Source organism: Oreochromis niloticus, linkage group LG13, assembly GCF_001858045.2.
Source record: "Oreochromis niloticus isolate F11D_XX linkage group LG13, O_niloticus_UMD_NMBU, whole genome shotgun sequence".
In the NCBI taxonomy this organism is placed as follows: Eukaryota; Metazoa; Chordata; class Actinopteri; order Cichliformes; family Cichlidae; genus Oreochromis; species Oreochromis niloticus.
Genome location: NC_031978.2, coordinates 24,980,534 through 25,004,784, shown reverse-complemented (window position 1 = coordinate 25,004,784; position 24,251 = coordinate 24,980,534). Strand labels below are relative to the sequence as shown.

General features: G+C 42.3%; 1 protein-coding gene across 3 annotated transcripts in view; it reads right to left on the bottom strand.

Annotated features, from left to right (window-relative positions):
• The window catches only part of cdh23 (cadherin-related 23), a 179,327-nt gene that overhangs the window by 116,439 nt on the left and 38,637 nt on the right, over positions 1 to 24,251 (bottom strand). For all 3 annotated transcript variants that reach the window (XM_025897324.1, XM_019366741.2, XM_025897323.1), the window contains exons 4-6: positions 21,522 to 21,664; positions 21,166 to 21,213; positions 20,707 to 20,799 (exon numbers count right to left, since the gene is read on the bottom strand). In XM_025897324.1, coding sequence (XP_025753109.1) covers positions 20,707 to 20,799; positions 21,166 to 21,213; positions 21,522 to 21,664 — 284 coding nt within the window. The remainder of the gene's footprint in view (positions 1 to 20,706; positions 20,800 to 21,165; positions 21,214 to 21,521; positions 21,665 to 24,251) is intronic.

Below are 24,251 nucleotides of genomic sequence, written 5' to 3'. Positions count from 1 at the left end.
AGAGCTCTACAAAGGTTTGTGTGTGGACGGGTGAAACATTGCTTCAGTCCTCTGAGACTTGAGGCCATTCATTTATGCACAGCTCTCTTAAGGTAGAGATCAGACAAACTGAAGTCGAGATCAGAGCATAATGCATTTCTGGTATTTGTCAGGCTGCAAAAAGATCTTATACTTCTAAATTCTTCTCTAATTGCTTAGTTTAGTAAATTCTGCTTTTTAGCATAGTGCATTTTTAATGATTTTAGGCAAATTAATTCATGTTATTATGAATAAGCCTAGCTCCCTACTAATGGCTTTCCATTTCAAGGCTGCTATTACAACATAAGAAGCATGCTGAAGGTGTTAACATCCCAGTGTCCAGATAACATTATAATGCTGCTATCAAGATTAATAAAAACTATCAAGCAAGATAACTGAGCTTCATTTGCTTCATGCAAAAATGTAGTTAAGAAACACCGAAAAGTCAAATTGACATGAATCAGTGATTACCAGATTACCAGTGACTGCTTAATGGATAACAGTGAAAGACGATGAATCCTGTTTCCTTTTCCTACTGTTGAACATCTTGTTCTTATACACAATTTTCCTGTCCTCCTCAACTCCCTTTTTTTAAGAAGTCATTTTTTTAAAATAGAATTAAATGCAAATTAGAGTAGAGCTGATTATCATATAAACGGCTGTTGCCTAGGGGGCAAGACACTCTGGCTTTATTTATTTATTTTGTCATATTCTTCACAGTTCCCCATAAAACTCTGACTTTAATCAGTCTGCACTTTCTTTTAAAGACATAGGGGAATTTGGGACTAGTTGAAGGGAGGCGCGCATTTCTGTGTATGTGTGGGCAGCCTGTATTTGTGCTTCTGTGTGTGCATATGGGAGGTATGTGACCAAGAGCAGAGCGTACACCTGTACAGCTTCATTCTGCACACTGCTCAATTAGCTCTTGATGTTTTATTTTACAGGTGAGCGCGATCACCTGTAAAGGTGCACAGCTGGAACAATAACGCAAAGCCCCATAATCCAGTAGTGAATGGCAATTTTACATAGTGGTCCAGAGGCTTTTTATGGCAGCTGGATTATGTTTGCAGTCACTCACCAGTGCAAGTGATCTGATTTGAATTCACTGGGAGTGAGGGAAACACTGTAAATGGGTAATTACCCAGAACTAACATAGAGGGGAGAGATGAAGTGAAGTAGAGGGAAGGGATTTAGGCAAAGACCTGCAAAGTAAAGATTCCTTGTAACTTAAAATTTGGAAACTGACCTCCAAACGGGCTGCGTGTGTTGGATGCCAAGACTTGGTATCTTTATGTGAACCTGTGAGGGTGGGGCTTCACTTGAAAAATTGTTAATTTGCTAAAAAAAAAAAAAAAAAAAAAGATGCTCAAAATTTGATTTGTGGTACTTATTTGGGTTTCTGGGGTACATTTCAAGGGTTTAAAATTTTGCATGCATTTAACGAGATGTTGCAAGACGCCTACTGGGGGTCAGAGTAGTCTGCTCATTGCTGTAGTTTCTTTGTAGCGTCACGATAAGTCTGCTTTGCTTTTAAAAATCATCAATGATTGATATATTTATCTTGTCTGTATTGACACAGAAATTTTTCATTTTGTATCAGTTTTTTCTAAATCCAATGTTTTTGTGCTATTAATTGCTCACAGTTTGTTTATCTTAAACAAATTAAGGGTTTAAGTCAGCGGTCCCCAACCCCCGGGCCATGGACCGGTACCAGTCCGTGAGTCGCTTGGTACCAGGCAGTGAGAGTTGAGGCTCAGGTGTGAAATTTATGGTTTTCAGGGTTTTTATCGGTTTTTATCGTTATTTTTTATTTTTTTTATCGTTAACTCGGTTTCCCTGGGTCTTTTCTCGTGTGTTAAGAATAAATCTTCTTTTTTTTGGTACCGGTACTGGTTTTATTTTGTATATTGTCGGACATAAACCGGTCCTAGGCTAAAAAAAGTTTGGGTTTTGGGTTTTTGGTTTAAGTTACAAAAATCCAGCTGATGATGTAGATATAGAGGACTTAAAAAATATAATTAATAGGTTAATAGGTCTTATATTTTTGGTCACCTAACAACAGTCTGTATATCTGTTCTGATCTCATCCACCTGTCACCGTTTCTCTGCCTCTGGCACAAAAAGATGACATCCCCACAACATTAAAAGATCTTGACAGAGTGCGCAGACATAGGCTGGACTAACTGGCAACCGGTAGCTCTGACTGAGGATGCGCATGCTTGTCTAAAAGTGATGATGCTGAAAGACTGAAAACTTGTCCAGTCTATGACTCACTAAGTTTGTTCTACGATAGCCCCCAGCAACAATGATAAGCAGTTTAGAGAAAGGACGGAGTGATGGATAGGCGTTTCAATCCCTGCCCCCCACATACTCATGTCTGATTGAAGGAATCTTCTACAATTCTAAAACCTCATTTTTTTTTACTATTTCTATTTCATGCTTTTACCCAGGATATTAGTGACCTCGCATCTCAATTTTCATGTTCTGATTCATCTCCCTGCATGGCCTGTGTCCACCACTCTTTTACAGTGGAAACATTTTGGTTTTAAAGTAATATTAAACAATCACAACTGGAATCCACCGTGCATGTGCAACAGTGCAAGTGTTTAAGGCCGATGACCAAGGGAAGCTGCACTTTACACATGGCATTATCAAACGAACTGCGATGCCAGGGTTGCTGTTGAGGCCATCTCATCTCAACAGCACACGGGATTTGATGCACTCTGTGCTATTCAAAAGATACCCTGCTCTCTCTCCCTCCCCCAGTGCCTTTCTTTACTCTCACCTTGTTTCCCAGCGTGTCCTTGATTTCAAGCTTTTTGTGTGTTTTCACTTCACTGTGAACTCTGTAGTCCTGAATCTCTCCATTCTGTAGTCTGGTCCTATAGGTATGCTGCACTCTATATCAACAACTCTCTCTATCTGTAGCCTCGGGCATGGGGTACCACGAGGGCATAAGGGGGCTCTACTTCCATGAGTCTTAATGTCTCAGGTGTCTCTTTGCACACACCTACTCACACAGACACCAGTAGAAATCTACATGCTTCTTTTTCCAATGCATAATTCACAGACTTCAAGCAACTGGAGACACATCTGACCACATATAAGCAGACTGTCCTTCTCCTGCACTATGAACCCTGGCACCCCTTTCATTTTCATGCATTATTCTAGGATTTTAAAAGGCCAGTGGTTACTCCCCAAAGGAAAGCTTTGATTTTCAGCAGGGACCCAAACAAGCACAATATTTTAAAAAAGGGGGAAAAAAGTGTGTTCTTTGGATTGGGTGGGTATTCTTATCAGCTGAGGGACTTTAAGAGATATGTAGTCAAGATTTTTTCATTTTAACAACTTCAAGCGACATTGCATTTATTGATATGTTCATAAACAGGAGGCAGTAAGGATAGCAAGCAGAAGTATCTAGTAGAAATGATAAAAAATCATAAGTCTAAAAAATAAACACAGATAGTTTGCCACCTCTGCCACTCAGGTGGTATACTACGATGGGTTCTCATGGAAATTTGCCTTCATGTCAGTATAGAAAATGCATTGTTGGGCTAGCAGAAGCACATCTGCATATCACATAGTCCTCTGTCCTGTAGTGAATTAGGCCACTCAGAATAAAACACATTTTTTTAATGTAAGAAAAAACATTTTTCTGTCCAGTAGACGCATTCCCAATCTGGCAACAGATACAGCGAACTTATCAGCATAAAGGGAAATGGGCCTATTTTTACTTCACTCAGTTGTCCTACATAACTATCTATGGAGCTGCAGTATATTTCCCGACGTGTCAATATGTAACACTCGTGACTAAGAAGAATAAGATAGACGTATGATGATACATCAGCAGTGTGCTGCAAAGTAAACATAACAATGGTCCTACCATCGCACCTTCTGTTTATCTGCCTGAATAGAATAGAATGAAATAGATGCAAATAGATGAAACTAAATGTAAATGTCAGATATGGGAAGACAAACAGATCTGAACAGACTGACAGCCAGTACACAGAAACCACTGCACTACCGGGGTCCGTTTGCAATCACTTCATGTAGCTCTGCAGTAGGGAAGAGTGGGACAGAGAGATAATCGAGCAAAGAAAAGTACTGGAAGGAAGAAGATGGACATAAATGAGACAAAAACACTTCCACAGCCTCTTTATTACAGCAAAACGTAGCTGAGAATTACTAGGTGGGCTTTGTGTATATTACATGATGATAGCTAATTAAAAAGCAAGGCAGAACTAATAACACCAGTACAGAATGGCAACACATATAATCATCTCCTTTTTCTTTTCTTTTTTTTAAAGAGGATCATTAGATGAAAATTGGTACTTCCAAAGCAAATATCTCCACCATTTATTTCCATTGTCTCATTCTCCTCCTCGCTCTATCTTAATCTCAATTATTACAATGTGATATTGTCAAATTAAATTAACATCTTGTTGATGAGACGTGACACCAGTGATGGAGTGCTCAGCAAGTGGAGTGTCAAGGATTGTCTGTGTCTTTAACTGTCTCAGCCTCCTTTGCTCATTCAGCATTTCATAACAGCATTTTATTATTTCATTTGTAGGAAATCTTATATTAACCAGTCTAGTTACCTCATGGTAACTAGAGTCTCAGAATCCCTCCCCACATGTGCTTTATCTATAAGTTAAGTCCTGGCAGGGCACGGGGGGGAAAGGAGTGGGCGAATGCACAGTTCAGTTATACATCAAAGCTCTTATTTTGGGCACATCACACAATATGGAGACGAGAAGGGGGCCAATAGGGGTTTCACAAAAATGAAGAGGAATCTTGGTGACTGTTGCTATTATCAGTGTTCACTGGGGACGGGGCAAAACTTGCTTATAACACAAAATATCTAAATGCAATAAGCCAAAGATTTGTATCTGAAAGACTGTCTGAGCTGTCTTTCAGCTCATTGACTTTAAACAAAGCAAACAAAAGCAAACTGTTACAGAATAACAAAGTCCTCATGACTGTACAGTGCATTTTTACATTATCTTTTGTTCATTAAAAATGAGGAGTGGTCTGTTCTTTGGGTACCTAATTATACAATGTCAGAGTGCAGCATTCCTTTCCAACTTCCAGACCTCAGTAATGTGTAATCCTACATCCCATTGTCCTTTCTTGCTCATTTAGTTTGACACAAAGGGTTTTTTGCTGAGCTTTTAACTGTAATCATTGGAAGGAATGTAATTCTGAAATGTGCAAACACTAAATGATCACAGAAACAACACAGTGCCATATTGAGACAGTGAATTCTGACAGAAAATAAGAAAACGTGTGAATGGTGTGTTTAAAAATTAAATCAAAAAAATCCCCAAAAAGGAAAAGTAACCTGCTAGAAACCACTAAGCACATGCTTGTTTACGATATATAATTAATTTCCCTTTTCACAGCTCTACTAGGAGCGGAAATGAAATATAACATTTGTTAGTGGTAAAATTAAAATAAAACCAGTTTATGCCCTCCAGGAACAAAGACACGGAGGGCAAATCTCTTGCAGCGATATACAATCTAAAACTTCTGGGGCATATGATCAAGCAATGCTATGATTGGTGATTCAAAAGAATGAACAAAACGAGTAACATTTAGTTACATTAGAAAAATACTATCACTTAATCCTTTCAGCTCCTGGTGCCGGGATGCTCAATAAGAGGACGCGCCAGACAAGATGATACTAGACATATCTGAGTGACTAGTATGACAACCTGAAAATGAAGCAGATATCTGACAATCATGGGCTGTAAGCTGGAGCTTAAACATCTGTTTGTCACTTTAATTAGTTAAAGAATTGTTTTTGTTACTGCAGTGCATGTCTGCTGCAACACAGCTCTCTTAAACCTGAAATCTAAACTTTAAATAAACAGAAGAAATGGCACCAAAAAAAAAAAAGGCAATCTTGCTTGTGGTTAACACAATGTGCATGATTATAAACACTTAACCCTGTCATGACGCTAAATTTATAGTGGACTGTGCATGAAGGAATATGAAGGAGGGGGAGACTGTAGGTACCATATGTAAGTACAGTATTTCTAAACCTATTATTCAATTTACACTGGGTGAGAGGCAGGGATGGGTTGGGCGGACCACCAGCAGACCACCAGACTATCATAGCGCTAACACAGAGAGTCACACTTATAGCTAATTTATAATCACCAGCAAACCTAATATGCACATATTTGGACTGCGGGAGGAAGTTGGAGGACCTGGACAGAACCTATAAGGAGTGCACGCCACACACAAAGGCCCCCACCTGCCAAGTGGTTCAGACATCCCTTCTTCTTGTATGTGGTGACTCACACGACTGTAAGAATAACACCTGTCTCTAGGTAAATTTTATTCATTTGGGGGGTTTTTTTGTAAGGTAGAAAGTCTACAATATTAGAGAAAGAACCCTAAAGAGCAGATGATATCCTATGAGCAAGTAACTGGCGTCAGTGGGGAGAAAGAACAGGATGGGACCCCTTGCACAACTAGATTCATGGATGGGCAGCTATTTGTGTATGAGGGTGAGCGAGAAGAGATAAAAGCAGCATAAAGAGACTATAAACAACAAACAGGACAAAACACAAACTATGGGAGAGCGTAGTCAATAGTTTTACCGACATGCAGCGATAGAATACAGATAAACAGGGACTGAAAGTGACTGAAGGGGAAGGGTTGAGTGCATCACTGGTAGTTCCCCCAGCAGCCATAGCCAATTATAGCATAACTGATGGAGGATTCGGGGTTACCGGATCCTGAAACATTAACTATACGCTTCATCAAAGAGCAACGTTTAATCCTAATCTTAAAGGTAGAAAGAGTCTCCTGAACCCCAACTGGGAGCTGGTTCTACAGGAGAGGGCCCCGATAGCTGAAGCCTCCCATTCTACTTTTAGAAACTCTTGAAACCTCAAGTAAACCTGTGGTCTGTGAGTGAGCTGCTCTACTGAGAAATGATGGTACCATTAGGTCTTTGATCCCTTTCTAGTCTAGTCTGTTAGTACTCTCACATTATTGTTATCGATCAACTGAAGACTTCAGTTCTTCTTCTTTCTCCTTTCCTCTATAGTTCCACTATATGCATAATTTTTCTTTAGACCGTCTATCCTTACAATTTCAATAGTGAAAGTGACAACCAAAACAGATTTGCAAAAATTGGAAAGGTTATAAACGGGAGGGGGGGAAACAAATGTGTAGGCAGGGAGGGGGATTCTGAAACACAAAAGAAGACAGAGAGAAAGAGTCACTGAGGACTTTGCATAATGCTGAATGGAGCCATGGTGAGGATAAAGGCACTAATTGGAGCTAAACAAATATTTTTCAGACATTAATTTATTCCCTTTTTTAGTAAAACTCTTTAATAACTATTCTATGAAAAGCCCCATTCAGATATAGGATACATAACATCAGGCTGTGACAGTTTTTTGTCATTCAGACATACAGATGAGTGGCAAAAGACAACAAAATAGAAACTACTGTGGCTGTCATATGCTTTGGGGGAAAATTTGCTGTCAATGTTTTGGCCCCTTACAGTGAATTGTTCTAGGGTGACAGTCTTTTCAATGAAAATGATGTAAATCATATACTGTGGCACACTGCAGACCCCAGAACAGAAGCTAACTGACACTTTTCTACATATAAAGATAAAGATTTTCTACATATATAAAGATCCATGTATATATGCATATATATATATATATATATACAGTGGCTTGCAAAAGTATTCGGCCCCCTTGAACTTTTCCACATTTTGTCACATTACAGCCACAATCATGAATCAATTTTATTGGAATTCCACGTGAAAGACCAATACAAAGTGCTGTACACGTGAGAAGTGGAACGAAAATCATACATGATTCCAAACATTTTTTACAAATAAATAACTGAAAAGTGGGGTGTGCGTAATTATTCTAAGAGAATATTGGGAGCAACAACACCATGAAGTCCAAAGAACACAGCAGACAGGTCAGGGATAAAGTTACTGAGAAATTTAAAGCAGGCTTAGGCTACAAAAAGATTTCCCAAGCCTTGAACATCCCACGGAGCACTGTTTAAGCGATCATTCAGAAATGGAAGGAGTATGGCACAACTGTAAACCTACCAAGACAAGGCCGTCCACCTAAACTCACAGGCCGAACAAGGAGAGCGCTGATCAGAAATGCAGCCAAGAGGCCCATGGTGACTCTGGATGAGCTGGAGAGATCTACAGCTCAGGTGGGGGAATCTGTCCATAGGACAACTATTAGTCATGCACTGCACAAAGTTGGCCTTTATGGAAGAGTGGCAAGAAGAAAGCCATTGTTAACAAAAACCATAAGAAGTCCCGTTTGCAGTTTGCCACAAGCCATGGGGGGGACACAGCAAACGTGGAAGAAGGTGCTCTGGTCAGATGAGACCAAAATGGAACTTTTTGGCCAAAATGCAAAACGCTATGTGTGGCGGAAAACTAACACTGCACATCACTCTGAACACACCATCCCCACTGTCAAATATGGTGGTGGCAGCATCATGCTCTGGGGGTGCTTCTCTTCAGCAGGGACAGGGAAGCTGGTCAGAGTTGATGGGAAGATGGATGGAGCCAAATACAGGGCAATCTTGGAAGAAAACCTCTTGGAGTCTGCAAAAGACTTGAGACTGGGGCGGAGGTTCACCTTCCAGCAGGACAACGACCCTAAACATTAAGCCAGGGCAACAATGGAATGGTTTCAAACAAAACATATCCATGTGTTAGAATGGCCCAGTCAGAGTCCAGATCTAAATCCAATCGAGAATCTGTGGCAAGATCTGAAAACTGTTGTTCACAAACGCTGTCCATCTAATCTGACTGAGCTGGAGCTGTTTTGCAAAGAAGAATGGGCAAGGATTTCAGTCTCTAGATGTGCAACGCTGGTAGTGACATACCCTAAAAGACTGGCAGCTATAATTGCAGCAAAAGGTGGTTCTACAAAGTATTGACTCAGGGGGCTGAATAATTACGCACACCCCACTTTTCAGTTATTTATTTGTAAAAAATGTTTGGAATCACGTATGATTTTCGTTCCACTTCTCACGTGTACACCACTTTGTATTGGTCTTTCATGTGGAATTCCAATAAAATTGATTCATGTTTGTGGCTGTAATGTGACAAAATGTGGAAAAGTTCAAGGGGGTCGAATACTTTTGCAAGCCACTGTATATACAAAAAACACCCAGCACACCCCTGCGGGTGGTTTATCCTTCAAGCTCGGGTCCTCTACCAGAGGCCTGGGAGCTTGAGGGTCCTGCGCAGTATCTTAGCTGTTCCTAGGACGGCGCTCTTCTGGACAGAGATCTCCGATGTTGTTCCCGGGATCTGCTGGAGCCACTCGCCTAGCTTGGGAGTCACCGCACCTAGTGCTCCGATTACCACGGGGACCACCGTTACCTTCACCCTCCACATCCTCTCGAGCTCTTCTCTGAGCCCTTGGTATTTCTCCAGCTTCTCGTGTTCCTTCTTCCTGATGTTGCTGTCATTCGGAACCGCTACATCGATCACTACGGCCGTCTTCTTCTGTTTGTCTACCACCACTATGTCCGGTTGGTTACCCACCACCATTTTGTCCGTCTGTATCTGGAAGTCCCACAGGATCTTAGCTCGGTCATTTTCCACCACCCTTGGGGGCGTCTCCCATTTTGACCTCGGAACTTCCAGGGTATACTCGGCACAGATGTTTCTGTATACTATGCCGGCCACTTGGTTATGGCGTTCCATGTATGCCCTGCCTGCTAGCATCTTGGACCCTGCTGTTATGTGCTGGATTGTCTCAGGGGCATCTTTACACAGCCTGCACCTGGGGTCTTGCCTGGTGTGATAGACCCCAGCCTCTATGGATCTTGTGCTCAGAGCTTGTTCTTGTGCTGCCATGATTAGTGCCTTTGTGCTGTCTTTCAGTCCAGCTTTGTCCAGCCACTGGTAGGATTTCTGGATATCAGCCACCTCCTCTATCTGCCGGTGGTACATACCGTGCAGGGGCCTGTCCTTCCATGATGATTCCTCGTCTCCCTCCTCTTTCTTGGGTTTCTGCTGCCTGAGGTATTCACTGAGCACTCGGTCAGTTGGGGCCATCTTCCCAATGTATTCTTGGATGTTCGTTGTCTCATCCTGGACTGCGGTGCTGACACTCACCAGTCCCCGGCCCCCTTCCTTCCGCTTAGCGTACAGCCTCAGGGTGCTGGACTTGGGGTGAAACCCTCCATGCATGGTAAGGAGCTTTCTTGTCTTCATGTCAGTGGCTTCTATCTCCTCCTTTGGCCAACTTATTATACCAGCTGGGTACCTGATCACGGGCAGGGTGTAGGTGTTGATAGCCCGGATCTTGTTCTTACCATTCAGCTGACTCCTCAGGACTTGTCTGACCCTCTGCAGGTACTTGGTGGTTGCAGCTTTCCTAGCGGCCTCTTCATGGTTCCCATTCGCCTGTGGGATCCCCAGGTACTTGTAACTGTCCTCTATGTCTGCAATGTTGCCTTCTGGTAGCTCGATCCCCTCAGTTCTGACTACCTTCCCTCTCTTTGTTATCATCCGACTACACTTCTCCAGCCCGAATGACATCCCGATGTCATTGCTGTATATCCTGGTAGTGTGGATCAGTGAATCGATGTCTCATTCACGCTTGGCATACAGCTTGATGTCATCCAAGTACAGGAGGTGGCTGACAACCACTCCGTTCCGTAGTCGGTATCCGTAGCCAGTCTTGTTAATGATCTCACTGAGGGGGTTCAGGCCTATGCAGAACAGCAGTGGGGACAGAGCATCTCCTTGGTAGATCCCGCACTTCATGGTGACTTGTGCTATGGGCTTGGAGTTGGCCTCTAGTGTTGTACGCCACATCCCCATTGAGTTCCTGATGAAGGCTCTTAGGGTCCTGTTGATCTTGTACAATTCTAGGCATTCCAGTATCCAGCTGTGGGGCATTGAGTCATAGGCCTTCTTGTAATCAATCCAGGCAGTGCACAGGTTGGTCAGTCTCGGCTGACTGTTCTGTCTACCAGTAGCTGGTGTTTTGCACCTCTGGTATTCTTGCCAATCCCTTTCTGTGCGCCGCTCATGTATTGACCCATGTGCCTGTTCATCTTAGCCGATATGATGCCTGACAGGAGCTTCCACGTGGTGCTGAGGCAGGTTATTGGTCGGTAGCTGGATGGGACCGGTCCCTTCTTGGGGTCCTTGGGGATCAGGACCATCCGACCTTAGGTTAGCCATTCCGGGTGTCTCTCGTCAACTAGCAGCTGGTTCATTTGTGCTGCCAGACGCTCTTCAGCCAGTAGGCGTGAACCATGTCGGGCCCTGGTGCTGTCCAACTCTTCATACTAGAGACCCTTTCTTGGATATCTGCCACCGTGATGGTTACTGGACCCTGTTCAGGGAGGTTGCTATGGTCTGCCCTCAGATCCACTAGCCACTGAGCATTGCCGTTATGGGTTGCGTCCTTTTCCCATATGGTCTTCCAGTATTGCTCCGTCTCCAGCCTTGGTGGTGCTGTTCTGTTATTGTTCCCTTGCCACTGAGAGTACACCTTTGCTGGTTCTGTGGAGAACAGCTGGTTTATTCTCCTGCCTTCTATCTCTCTGGTGTACCTCCTCAAGCGGCTGGCCAAGGCTGTGAGTCTTTGCTTGGCAGTTTCCAAGGCCTCAGGTATGGACAGCTTGCTGTACTTCTTAGGCACCTTCTTCATTGTACCTTTCTGCAACGCCGATAGTTGGCTGACCTCCCTCCGTGCTACCTTGATTTTAGCCTCTAGCCTCCTTTTCCATGGAGGGTACTGCCCCTTGTGGCTGTTCAACTTGTAGCCAAGCATCTCACTGATCACTGCTGCCGTATTGTAGATCAGCTTGTTAGTCTCACTAATCGTGGCTGTAGATATCGTCCGTAGTGCTGCATTAACATCATCTAGCAGACCTTTTGAGGGTACTTCACGTAATCTTGGTAACCGGCTACGGGGGATCCAGGTTTCAAGCTTGGCCATGATCCTGTCTTTCAGGTCAGTTCCTCTCGCACTCAACGATCCTTCTCCTATCGCACTTGGGGCTTGGTACCCAATCTCGGGTGGGGGTGATGATATCTCCCCCCTGACCTGGCGTCCTGGCTCCCCCCTTGCCGTAGCATTTATGTTGTACCTCGTCAATCTCTAGCTGTGAGTGCAGTCCCTTCTTTCGAAGGGATATATACAGGGAGTGCAGAATTATTAGGCAAATGAGTATTTTGTCCACATCATCCTCTTCATGCATGTTGTCTTACTCCAAGCTGTCTAGGCTCGAAAGCCTACTACCAATTAAGCATATTAGGTGATGTGCATCTCTGTAATGAGAAGGGGTGTGGTCTAATGACATCAACACCCTATATAAGGTGTGCATAATTATTAGGCAACTTCCTTTCCTTTGGCAAAATGGGTCAAAAGAAGGACTTGACAGGCTCAGAAAAGTCAAAAATAGTGAGATATCTTGCAGAGGGATGCAGCAGTCTTAAAATTGCAAAGCTTCTGAAGCGTGATCATCGAACAATCAAGCGTTTCATTCAAAATAGTCAACAGGGTCGCAAGAAGCGTGTGGAAAAACCAAGGCGCAAACTAACTGCCCATGAACTGAGAAAAGTCAAGCGTGCAGCTGCCAAGATGCCACTTGCCACCAGTTTGGCCATATTTCAGAGCTGCAACATCACTGGAGTGCCCAAAAGCACAAGGTGTGCAATACTCAGAGACATGGCCAAGGTAAGAAAGGCTGAAAGACGACCACCACTGAACAAGACACACAAGCTGAAACGTCAAGACTGGGCCAAGAAATATCTCAAGACTGATTTTTCTAAGGTTTTATGGACTGATGAAATGAGAGTGAGTCTTGATGGGCCAGATGGATGGGCCCGTGGCTGGATTGGTAAAGGGCAGAGAGCTCCAGTCCGACTCAGACGCCAGCAAGGTGGAGGTGGAGTACTGGTTTGGGCTGGTATCATCAAAGATGAGCTTGTGGGGCCTTTTCGGGTTGAGGATGGAGTCAAGCTCAACTCCCAGTCCTACTGCCAGTTTCTGGAAGACACCTTCTTCAAGCAGTGGTACAGGAAGAAGTCTGCATCCTTCAAGAAAAACATGATTTTCATGCAGGACAATGCTCCATCACACGCGTCCAAGTACTCCACAGCGTGGCTGGCAAGAAAGGGTATAAAAGAAGAAAAACTAATGACATGGCCTCCTTGTTCACCTGATCTGAACCCCATTGAGAACCTGTGGTCCATCATCAAATGTGAGATTTACAAGGAGGGAAAACAGTACACCTCTCTGAACAGTGTCTGGGAGGCTGTGGTTGCTGCTGCACGCAATGTTGATGGTGAACAGATCAAAACACTGACAGAATCCATGGATGGCAGGCTTTTGAGTGTCCTTGCAAAGAAAGGTGGCTATATTGGTCGCTGATTTGTTTTTGTTTTGTTTTTGAATGTCAGAAATGTATATTTGTGAATGTGGAGATGTTATATTGGTTTCACTGGTAAGAATAAATAATTGAAATGGGTATATATTTGTTTTTTGTTAAGTTGCCTAATAATTATGCACAGTAATAGTCACCTGCACACACAGATATCCCCCTAAAATAGCTAAAACTAAAAACAAACTAAAAACTACTTCCAAAAACATTCAGCTTTGATATTAATGAGTTTTTTGGGTTCATCGAGAACATTGTTGTTGTTCAATAATAAAATTATTCCTCAAAAATACAACTTGCCTAATAATTCTGCACTCCCTGTATATGTGTATGTATACAGCGATTCAGAGAGGTGTAATGACGCTCTTGTCGTGGCAGTTTCATTCAGCTGGTGATGGAGAACGTTTGTCATACACCGTAGATTGGACAGTACAACAAATGATGTGGTTGAATTAAGTAAAAATTTTCTTACTACATGATGGACAAAAATCTATATTTTCCCATATTACTGCTGCATATCCTATTCACCAAACTTTTAAGTGAGCTGAACAACTCAAAAGTCAAAACTACACACAAACACGTCCCATTATAGATCAAACTGGTGTAATCTTGTGTGTCGATCCGTTAACTGTGCTGTGTTGAAAGAGATAAGTAAATATTATCAAGTACTTATGAAAAAGACACCGGGGTGCTCATTCATACATGTAGCCAACACGTACAGATGCTGTCAGATTGTATTTGAAAGGTCTAAAAAACACAAAAGTGCCATGAGAACTAGCACTCTATCTTCCTCTGTCTCCTATACACACATAAACATTAACACAAGCAGCTACAAAATATGGAGGGACTGACAACATGCGTAGCTGTCTTTTATGTTGGCAAAACTCGTCAGAATTCACAATTCTGCCAACAGAGTGTTAGAGAGAAGGAGAGTGCCAAAGGCAGGGTGGGGGTGGGCACAGAGAGGTGGGAACCACAGACTTGAAAGAAAGGGAGAGAGGGAACGACAGGTTGATTTATTCAAAGAGTGAGGAGTGGGTGAATCAAACTTTAATGGCTTTTGGGAGTGCACACCGTTCTCCCTCTCCCTTCAATCTTGCCCCTTTCCAGGCTTTCCTTGTGCGCTCTCACCTTACTTCCTTTACTCCTCTCTTTTTCTCTCCCCTTGTCTCCCTCTCCCCGAAATACACTTTCCGATGGTCACTCGCAAACATAAGCCCTCCCTTTTTTTTGACAGACAAATTCTCCACCCATCTCTGCGTAGCACACAAATCAAGGTGCTCTTCATGCTCAGCGGGATAAAGTAAATGACAGAAAGATAAAGAGAGGAAGAGAAGGTGATTTACCTTCACGAATGGCAGAGTATGTGATGCCCCGGCAGTATGTGTTGTGTTAACCCTTGGACTGGAAAGGATGCGGGAAAAAATTGTTGTACAGGCTCAACAATCTCTCTGACAACTCCCTTAAGTAGCTATTTGTCCAGAAAGGCTCAGTGAAGTCTAAAAATTAATCATCAGTCAAAAACGAAAAGAACCTATTCCATCCAGAATGAGCAATGCAGACATGAAGTTCAGCTTACGTATTTCAGAAAAGTAGGCATAATGTTAACTGTTAGTTGACAACAGAGGACAAAACATAGATCTCAATTGTCCACTCCCCACACCCAGTCCTCAGTGTTGGGTGTAAGGCGTATTAACGTGTCACGTGCTAAATTCTGTCATTACACTACAGATACAATTATGTTGTTACTTGCAAAGTAACAAAGTAACAAAGATTCTGCCCCTATCTGCACATTGGGTAAATTAAAAAACACGTTGGTTTTTTTTCTTCTGTGTGCTTGTGCTACAGTCAACTGATGTCAGATGGGGGCAGGAAAATAAATGGTGGAACAGTCTACTGCAGAGATATGGACTTACTTTTAAGGACAAGAGAGTGATGGTAAAGTGCAAACTGTGTTCAAGATGGAAACGAATGCATTATACTGCTGACAGAACTCCAGCCCGTTGAAAGCATTTGCACAGACAGCAAGCTAACGCAAAGCTAGCCAAGAACCCAGAGTGATAAAGATGAGTGCATGCCCACCCCGGCCCAGCAGCCAGAGCCTGAACTTCAACAGGTAAAAAACAGCAGTGATGAGCAGTCCTGTTTATGTTTCTGAAATAGAACCACTGTGTCAATTGAAGTGTCTTTAGGCTGGTTATGATCTTTGCGTTGCAATATTGTTGGTTTTGTGTTCATAGGTAAAAACTAAGAAAAAGGTCCTATGTGTGTCCTCATTACAATAGGGTTTGGGACAGTCTGTTTGCATAACATCATTATGAGCCAATGTGTTTCAGGTCATTTTATAGATTAACAAGAAGGTAACGTAATGAGCAGTGTAATGAATGACTTTCTCTGGTGAGTAATTAGGTAACGTACTGCACTACCTTTAAGAAAAGTAAGAATAAATTAGACATTATTTCTGAGAAATAACCCCGACACTGCCAGTCATATTACTCATTGCCTTTCTGCTTAATTAGTTATGAGATTTTCAAGCGGATTTTATACTATTTGCGCCAAAGGCTTTACATAGTTAGAAATCATTTTTGGTTTTTATCTACATTTCAAACAGCATCCCATTTCTTCTCCAAAAATGGGGACGTACAACTTTTCCCTAGGATTAGATTCTGTGCACCAAAACTGTAGAAAGTGGAAAGTTATAAATGGTGCCTTAGGTGAGTAAAATATTGACTGCTTCCCATTTAACCTTCTCACTTTATCCATTTTTTTTCTCTTTCTTCATAAATCCCTCCATCCCTCCCTATGGGGCTCAGGGTCTTAGTGTCAAGCAGAATTCTCTTCGAGGCCTGCGCCTGTCAACCAGCCACCACTCAGCTCTGTAACCACTAGATTCAATTTCACCATAGGAGAGACCAGGAGAGATGATACTAATATAATTATGGGCCAAATCCGACTTTTAGAAGGTAAAAAGAGAGAGAGGGGGAGAAAATGAAAGAGAAAGGGAGTTTGTGAGTTTCATATCGAAAGCAGGTGTGTGTTTCTGTACAGTGTGTTTGTGTATATGATGGTGGTGATGATGGTTGCGTGCAGTGCATATGTGGGATATGTAAACACTCAGTAGCACATATTTCATGAGCCTAATTTCAAAAGAAATGTATTTCACAACAAGCAAGACTTTTGTTTTCAAGTTCTCAGACAACCTTGTAAATGCAAAGACGTAAGTCATCCATATACTGTATTTGCTTTTTGAGCTAAGATATTTTTTCTTACCTGGTAAACAAATTACCTTCAGATGCTGCAACCTGCTAAGATACAGGGCAGAAGGTGATAAAATAGTAGAGATTGAATTTCAGCTTTCAGAAGTGAACAAAGGCAAAGAAGAAAGGAATATAACAGATTTGTCTATGTTCTACCTGACAGCGACAGAGGGCACATCAAATAGCAGGTGCCTCTGCTTTGCTGCCAAAGCCTACATCAAGCACTAAACAGCTCATTCGCAGGCATAATAGGAGCTCTCAAACACCCTCTGCCAATATTATCTAAAATATGAGTGCATTTGCCTCTGTGTTTGTGTGAAATGCCTTCATGCTATCCATCTCAAACCTGTGGGAGAAAGTAGTAGCCAACAACGGAAAGCTAAAACAATGAAGATTTGAATTCCACACGACTATAAAACAAACGCATAAACAGGTAAAACCCTCTAATTAATCAAAAATATGAGAAAGCAGATGGATATTTGTCTAGCTAGAGTTCTAAGAATGAGTCCTAATAGTATATTTCTATAAAAAAGAAAAGAAACAAAAACAGGCACAGCAACTCCGCGCCAGAATGGAGGGCTTTTCTTTCTTTAGATGTCTGACTTTCACCTGAGGGGTTTCCACCTTGGGTTGTTCTGCTTTATATCATCAGCCATAGTTCATCAGAGATTACCGTAGGTTAGAGAGGGACACTGAGATATGGCTGATAGAAAATAGAGGCTGAGGAGGGATTTGCTCACCTGCCTGACATACCTGAGAGACAGTAAACAGATAAAGTTTGGGTATATATCACTAGGAGCCTCTTGCCTGTCTGCCTGTTTGCCAATACGTTTAATCCATCTATGCACCGCATTACAGCGCTGGTCAGAAGTCGGCTATACAATCTCGTGTGCATCATTACTGCGTTATCCAAGACAGGATTCCACTGCATTGCATATCTACTGTAGGGAGGGGTGAATGAGAGTATTGACTAGAGGACGAAAAAGATATGCTATCTGAATTCTGCAATGTTGTGAGTGGAGGGGCTCAACCAAAATAAAAAAGCACATTTTACTATAGTGATGCTTTGCAGAGGTCACTGGAAACTGAGTAGAGATAATGGTAAATGGCCTGTATTTGTATAACGCTTTACTAGTCCCTATGGAGCCCAAAGCGCTTTACACTACATTCAGTCATCCACCCATTCACACACACATTCACACACTGGTGATGGCAAGCTACATTGTAGCCACAGTTGCCCTGGGGCGCACTGACAGAGGCACTGGCTATAAACTCGGAATAAATGTATCTGCGTGAAGTATATATATATGTAAGTGAGCATGACAAAAAGGTGCTGGTGAGAACGAGGATTAGATCAGAATAAATGACTAAAAGAAATAAAAAAGAAGGAAACTGTGTTCAAGAACAAGGATGGCCTGAACAGCAGGAGGTGGCACACACTGGGCGCACTTAACAGAAGCTGTTTCTGATGGCGTTTGATATTATTACAGTGGCACTGACTGGCTCCCGGCGGGTGAGTGTAAGGGTCAGGCAGCTGGGCTGAGGAGTGTGTGAGGGTATTGGGAAGGTTGGTCTTTAAATAACGGATGGCCTCCCAATTGCTCAGATCTTGGTGCTGCACAGACGCACACTCAGCAAAAGCTTTTGAGCTTGTCAACAGAGGGCTTCCTTTATAGAGGACCATTTGTTGAGTTTAGGGAATGTGAAAAAATGCTTCTCAGTGTGTTGTACGTTCACTCTGCCTTCTCATCCAGTAATGGATTTGTGTTGTAGCCCATCTGCTGTTCCATCAAAACATTATTTTAGGTAATAGTTGTCGCTCTTTGTATCTGGTCTCTGCTGCTGGCTGCCTAACTGTGTGGATGCTGTAAATCTGGCGAGCTCATTAGCACTGACAGAGGGAATGCTAGCAGCCCACCTGCTCCCCTTCACCCTCTTTATGGCTCTACAAATTAAAATGACATTTACACACACTCTCTGCTACTCTGCCTCCTGCACTGCTCACCTTGCCACTCGCATTGCTTCATCTGGACAGTGCCGTCGAGCCTCACTTCATAACACCTCCCATCCTAGTTCTTCGAAAAACCCACGAGAATCTTTGTGTTGTTTCTGGTCTTTTCTTTCCGTCCTGCGTTCTCTGTCACTTGCGGTAAATCTCATCGTTTGAATCCTTTGTTTGTCGCCTCTGCTTTGTTACTTCTGCCACTCTTTCATCCTCCACACTCATCGCCGTTTCCCATCTTCTCCTTTGATGCGCTGATGGCACTTTAACCCGCAGTCATTGTGGCATGTCCAGTGAGTGACAGCATGATGAAGTGATGTCGCAGCATGTTTGCTTTGCCCGCTAAAGGTCGCTTAGGGTCACGGAAGTAATGAGGCCATAAAAATGCAGGTAACTAAAGTTGCTGAGAAATAAGATAAGGTGGCGAAAAGGGTAGAGGAAGGAGAAACAGGGTAAAATGAGGAAGAGGCTGACTTGAAATGAACGAAAACAGTTCCCAAAACTGGCAAAGGATTTAAGTGGAAAAGAGAGCGGCTTAATAAAGAGCTCTGTGCGTACAGATTGGACTGTGTGCTGCATTGTGATTGCAACGCAGTCGTGAAAATATGAATGAAATTGCAGTGTCTCATTTTGTCGAGCAAAGTACGCAATTTAGTTCACTGAGATGTGTGATAAAACATATTTCACTTGCATTAGTCTCACATTGTGTTTACACGCGCGCACACACACACACACACACAAGGTTTGCATGTTTTCTTTTCAGTAAGCGATGGCTCACTTTACAGGCTTACACTATTTCCAATGTAAAGAAATGCTGGGGAAAACTCGGATGTATGTACTGCCTGGGAGTACACTGGAGTCTGATTTATTTCCACTCTCTATAGCCTCAAACAAATAAGCTTAAATTTTTTAATCAATAGGATGCCAGGATTGACAGCAGTAGTAATTCAGTAAGTGATGCAAGGGAACTAACAGTATGTGAGTGACTGAGGGTCAAACGCAGCCCTGTTTAATGGCTTTCTCAAGGCTAAACTGAATCCTATTGTTTGCAGAGCTTGAAACGTCTGCATGTGGACTATAAGTGAGTCCCACACAACTTAGCGGCGGTTCAATTCAATGGCCTGAGAGAATCTTCCCTGGTGGGTGATCTAAACAGCCTCGTCTAAACAGTCCTTATTTCTCCCATTTATTTGCCTGACTTTATGGATTGGGAGAGAAAACGCCAGTGGCTTTGAAGATTTGGTGAAGACTCAGAAAGGGGTATGTGCTCAATATAAACACAACAAGACTTGTGGATGTGTATGTGTTTGTGTGTGTGGATTTCAGTCCCTGTTTGAAGTCCTCCACTCCACTTTGGCAATTACTTCATATCAAGGATTAGATGAGGGAGAGGGCATAGAGGAGACACAAAGATGGAAAGAAGTGAGAGCTGAGAAGGAAGGTAGCCGATTCAGTGGGAGGACAGAAAAAGGAGAGAATAGAGATTGAGATTTGCACTGGAGACGGTGTTTTCTCTTCCCTGCAAGGGAGGCTGTACACATTCTCTAAACATTAGCTGGAAGACAACTCCTGAAATCGTGGGAAGATCACAGGTGCAGCAAAACACTGCTATTTCCAGCATGGCAAAGACCAAAATGCACTATGAATAGTAGATGATCACCATAAATCAGACGTAGCCACCGTGCAGTTACAGCTGTTGCAATAGTCATGACGGTGAGGTGAATTTTATTTATGTTTTCTGAGCATTTCTTAAAATTCAAGAGCAGCTTTGTGTTTTCCAAAGTTTTCATCAGTTTGAAGTACAGATTCCAGAGGAAAATGTTCTTCTACTGGAAGTAAAACTTTTTTTACTTTGACATTGTTTTGATGTTCAAAAAGTCAGCAAATTAAATAGAAATTGTCTTGCATATGATGACTTTTCTTTTTCATGTAATCCTGAGTAATGAATAAAATCACAGTCTCATTTCCACTCGAGTACAAACGGTAAATAACGTCCGGGCATCCTTACCTCTGGAATATTGACAGTGTATGGCTGCCCGTGGAAGTTTGGGGCGTTATCGTTCACATCTCCGATCTGGATGTTAACTGTGTCTTTGACCACCTGGGGAAAGAAACACCTTGGTTAAATAGTTCCAAAGCCACTGCCACACGTTTCCTGACAAAGAGCCAAAGTCAATGTAAATGTGGCACAAAGCCACGATTCAGAGTCAAAAAAAACAGGACAGGTGTGTGATAGATTTCTCGCTGGGGAGAGTAGGTTGAATGTCACTTGTTTCAGTGACTATACTGTGTTGAGTCAGACAGGTGTCATGTGAGGAAGAGAAATAAGGGTAAGTGTAAAAGTGAGAGACTGAAAAAGAGACAGATTGCAAGGCCTCTGTGTGATATGAGGTCAGGCTATATGCAGGATGTCAGCGTGTGAAGAAATGTGTCACAACTATGAATGCAGTGCAAATCTGTCTCTTACCTCTTGATTGTCACTCACGTAGAATTCGACCTGCATCTCTGACTTGGTCTGGTGGAGACAGAGATCCATATCAGCACAAAATTTGCATAGACATGTAATGCAAAGGAGCAGAGCAGAAAAGCAGAAAACAAAAAGGAGCTACAGAAGCCACTCTGAGCTCGACGTCCTTTGTGCTTTCCCCCTCACATTGTTTTGCACTTTTCGGGACTCTTTCATCATTTGATAATTTACGCCGCGTATCCTATTTTCAAAATTGTTCTGTGTGTCTTTTCTTGTACCCGGTGCATTTGCTTTGGTAATGTATGAGCGTGTGTGTAGCAGTTAGTATGTGTGTGCACGAGTTCGTTTGTTTGTACCTCACGGTCGAGTTGCTGTCGAAGCCAGACCACACCGGTTTCTTTGGTCACGACGAAATACTTCATGGCCTCTTGTCCTGAAACCCCATAGATGAGGGGTTCCCCTTCAGGATCATCTGCCTTCAGCTGGGCCACCGATGAACCTGTCAGGGAGAGAGTCAAAGGTCAGAAGTCCTGCAAAGTCAAAGAAGGCGTCAACAAATTGTTATTGACTGAGGCAATTTAGAAAGCGCTGGTTTGTGAGAGCACGCAATTCCTGAATATTCACACAAATGCAGTTGTCATGTCAGATTTTCATATTTGCATGCTACATGAAAAAGTTAGCCTTGCATTAAAATAGATTTTTTTTTAAATGTATAAATAAATACATCAAAATAAAATGCAAAAGAGTTAACAAGGTACCATCATCGTGACAGAAACTCTGACTTCTCAACATTATATTCAAGGAAACCTACTAAAAAAGAGGGAACCACAACAACTATATGTTGTAAAACTCCAGATGTCCTGGTAATGTAACGGTTGAAGTCGACTTGAAAACACACAAAGGCACAGCACAAAGAAATGCAGTAGCGTGCAGGAGCAAAGGAATTTTAATTGGAGCTGCAGCAGCTCACAGGCTTCATTCATCATAAAGAGTAGAAGCTGGCTAATCAAAGCCAGAGGTGGCGTGCTATCATGCAGGCTAATCCGCCACGCTGGACAAATGTATCATGAGGTTGTGTTTAAGAGCGGCACAGAAGACGGTATCAAGACCTCCAAGCTGGTCGGCAAGGTTCATTACCCTCCAGGGTCAAACTGCCTGAGCACAGCATTGTAAATAATATTATATATATATATGAATCCTGGAAGGATTAGAAGCTTTTTCCCAAATATCAGAGGCAAGGTTTTCCTCCCTGAAGTCCAAAACATACGGTACATAAAATACATTAAGATACCAGTCACTGTCACTTCACAGGTACCTAGTTTAAAATTCCTGTTCATTTCTGCCCTGTGCCTCTGGTCTGTCCGGTGACAGACTTTACCCGTGTTTGTTTCCTGCCTCTCAACCTATCATAGCTGGGATGGGCTCCAGCACCCTCCTCACTAGCTGCATAAGTGCTTGGGAAAATGGATGGATGGACTATAGCAAGAACCCAGCCAAGCCAGTGTATTTCCCTGGTCCCAAGCCCAGATAAATGTGGGTTATGTCAGGAGGGGCATCCAGCAAAAATCTTTGCCAAATCAAACACACGGCTCATCAATGATCGGTCGGGGTCCAGGTTAAGAATGACCGTCTCCAGTGTTGTTGGCCAACAGGGTGCCGTTGTTGGCCAAAGACAAAGGCGGAGGATTGTTGTCACGGGCTGGATGACATGAAGGCAGATTAAAGGATCGGCTGAAAGAAGAAGAAGAGGACTATACCAAAACACTGTGGGCTTATCTTTGCCTTGTAACTGCTATTTGTGCTCAACCTGTTAATAGATTTGCAAAAAATGCTGTTTGTAAATTCAAAAATTTGAGAATTTATCCTAAATGTCAAGACAGGATAACCTCACGGAAACACATTTAACTTAATCTGGGGCGTAATTTTCTTTGACTGCCTCTTGACCTCAGGGTGATATATGCTGAGGTAAGCATTTGACTACTGTTAAGAACAGTTTTTTTAAAGGAGTGCATGGACAGAAGAGAAAATAAACAGATCATTCAATAATTGCACAGACACATACACTTGTCCCCCCCTCCCTCTTCGGACGTACTTGGCCAGACAACAGAAGTGAAGCCAAACTAAATCAAATCTGTCACTTGCGCACCAAACTGCTTAATACAGTGACCAATTAGGCTTCACAATCACACACCCCTCTCGTTTTATTAATACACCCCATTTTCTTATGAAAGGGTGGCAAAAATGACTAATTAATATAACGATTTATGAACCCCTCTCATTGCAGTCTAATGAGATTTATGCAAATTCAGCTGCTTTCAATATGAGTTATAATTTGGTTGAAGACGGTGCAAATTAAGCATTTTACCCCATAGTCATCAATAATAACTGTTTTTTTTCCCTCCTCCTTTTGGCCCTCTCGACTGTGAACGAATTGTCTGCTCCACGTGGGTAGACATACACTTGAGTGAAGGATAACAAATGTTCATTTCAGACTATGTATGAGAGACAGTCTTGTGGAAGATTAACTCTTACTGCTGAGAAGAAAGATGAACCGAGACCAACTTACTGAGAATATGAGTTAGATTCTCTGCCCTGATTAGACAAACGAAGGGCTGCTCTAGATGCTAATATATTATATCACCAAATACGTGTGTAGTTATATATTATTGCGATAAATACATTTTTTACATAGAGATTTAGTGCAGAGACCAGTAAAACTGCCTGAGAACTTCTTTTCTGGCTCCTGTGGGTCAGTTTTGTTTTATTAACAGATTTTTTTTTAACCTTGCCTAAGGTTATAGACATTAACAGAGCAAAATGGGTGTACTTAGATAAAGACAATAGGATCTACATAATTTATTTTGTCCTCAAATATGGAAATTTCTGAGATATTAGGATATTATACTTTGGTGAAAGACATTCTGAGCATAAATTAAGGTAGAAAAAAGATTTAGACATTTCAATAAACGACGAATTGTAGAAAAGTGGTTAATTGTATCATTTTGTTTTGGTTTTTTTCTTACAGATTTTTGAAACACTGTTTTTTCATTTCAAGTTAGATTTATGCTGTGTTAGTTTAACATTAG